The sequence below is a fragment of the Barbatula barbatula genome (genome assembly GCF_947034865.1).
Source record: "Barbatula barbatula genome assembly, chromosome: 9".
Lineage (NCBI taxonomy): Eukaryota > Metazoa > Chordata > Actinopteri > Cypriniformes > Nemacheilidae > Barbatula > Barbatula barbatula.
In genome coordinates this window covers 14,008,393-14,010,709 of record NC_136772.1, presented here as the reverse complement: position 1 = coordinate 14,010,709, position 2,317 = coordinate 14,008,393, and the positions used below count along the sequence as shown (strand labels likewise).

Here is a 2,317-nt window from a genome sequence, read left to right as displayed (position 1 = left end):
GGAGAGCCACAAACTGCTATCTCAGTATTTACTCCACTTTAGAGGGGGCGGTGTTGACCCTTCGCGCACCCCGCCTACTAGTTCTTTCCTAGTTGTCTACGTCACTCGACTGAACTCCATGCAAATCGCTCCTCACTGGAACGCCATTGGCCGCTGGTTCGTTTTAATCGCTGTCAAAACGCATCATATGGCCGCCGCTTTAACTAACTCTTCAACTCCACTAGGAAAAGTAACTCAAATGCACGTTCAATTAACGTGGATGTGAAACGGAACTCGGAGAGGACACTACTGGAGCAAACAGAACACCCGAAACTTACTGCAGACGGTTTGGATTAACTGAATTGCACATAACATCGGAGCTCCACTGCCTTGTGAAGCACCTGCTTCAAGCGGACTACGGAACGCTGAAAGTTCATGCTTTTTCTCTGTTAGCTGTGAAGTTTTAAGCTACTTGAATGTATAGCATGATGATGGAAACGGACCTTCATTCCCCGGGACCCCAAACCAACACTAATCCGGGACAAACGGGTCCAAATTCGGGGAGCAAAGCCAACCAAGACCGCGTAAAAAGACCCATGAACGCTTTTATGGTGTGGTCCCGGGGCCAGCGCAGAAAAATGGCTCAGGAGAATCCTAAAATGCATAACTCTGAAATTAGCAAAAGACTCGGTGCTGAGTGGAAGGTGATGTCAGAGGCTGAAAAGCGGCCCTTTATCGATGAGGCAAAGCGGCTGCGAGCCATGCACATGAAAGAGCATCCGGATTACAAATACAGACCGAGGCGCAAAACCAAGACCCTGCTTAAAAAGGACAAGTACTCATTGGCCGGCGGCTTGCTCGGCAGTGTTGGTCCTGGGGCAGGCGTGGGTCTTGGGGTCGGGATGAGTCCTGCAGGGGTCGGCCAGAGGTTGGAGAGTCCTGGGGGTCACGGAGGCTCGACCAGCGCCGGTTACGCACACATGAACGGCTGGGCGAATGGCACGTATTCTGGCCAGGTGGCCGCCGCGGCAGCAGCGGCTGCGATGATGCAGGAGGCGCAGCTCGCTTATAGCCAGCACCCAGGTAGTGGGTCACATCATCACCACGCGCATCACCATCACCCGCATAACCCGCAGCCCATGCACCGCTACGACATGACTGCCCTTCAGTACAGCCCCATCTCCAACTCCCAGAGCTACATGAGCGCCTCTCCGTCTGGCTACGGTGGGATATCGTACACGCAGCATCAAAACTCCAGTGTCGCTTCTTCTGCCGCCATCGGTGCGCTGAGCTCGCTCGTGAAGTCCGAACCGAATATAAGCCCTCCGGTTACCACACATTCCCGAGGACCCTGCCCCGGAGACTTGAGAGAAATGATAAGCATGTATTTACCGACCGGGGAGTCCGGTGATCCGTCTGTTCAGAGCAGACTGCATGCCTTACCGCAGCACTATCAGAGCACAACTGCCGGAGTAAACGGAACTGTCCCATTGACGCATATTTGAAACAGGAAAGCGATGGGTAAAGCGCATTCAGAAACACTCCACCAAAAATATTTACCTCTTTTTTTAGATTGTCATTTAACTACTTTTGTACAGAATGTTTTATGATGTCCTTGTAAATTTAAAAGGTAAATATTGTTTCGATTGCAGTTCGGAGGAAAAACGTATAAAATATTTCACTTTAGCGAAACATTGTTTAAATATGAAATATGAAATCTGACATTGTTTCTGGCCACGCCAAGAAATATGCGACATACTGTTATTCTTTAAATATTACATTTTCTGTGCAAATTGGCTTTTGAGTTGATAATAATCAAAGGTTTAGCGTGAATAACTCAATGAATGCTTTTGAGAGCCCATATAAAGACTTTCCTGCTTATTACATTTACCAAAACGTTTGTATACGTGAATTAATGTACCAGGTTTATGTTTGTAATATTTCTTGTAAATTGTGAATAAGTTTTAATATTTCAAAAGACTGGCACGTCACTGCTGCTGTACATAATTTATGACATGCATTCCTGCCAGTTCAAATCTTAACCTTGCGTTGATTCATGGTCTAAATAAAATTGAAGAAGTTACTCTGTTCCAAATTGGTGTTACCTAATTGTTCATTTTAATGTCTTTGTCCTTAATGTGTTTGATTATATCTCGTGGGCCTTATCTCTCTTGTTTAAAAACAAACAATAATCTGCAAATATTTTAGTATAGCTTTTATTTGTATATTGCAGTTATCATTTATAATATCTGTAACATTATAAAGTATAATATTTATTGGTTGGTTCAACTGAAACTGAGTTTCAAAAAAGGGCAAAGTCCTTTCTGGATCACACCTG

At 45.4% G+C, this 2,317-nt stretch overlaps 1 protein-coding gene across 1 annotated transcript; it reads left to right on the top strand.

Annotated features, from left to right (window-relative positions):
- Positions 1-254: 254 nt before the first annotated feature.
- sox1a (SRY-box transcription factor 1a) lies at positions 255-2,065 on the top strand. Its single transcript, XM_079464894.1, has one exon. The coding sequence runs from the start codon at positions 456-458 to the stop codon at positions 1,482-1,484; it is 1,029 nt and encodes a 342-aa protein (XP_079321020.1). The 5' UTR covers positions 255-455; the 3' UTR covers positions 1,485-2,065.
- The last annotated feature ends 252 nt before the right edge of the window (positions 2,066-2,317 follow it).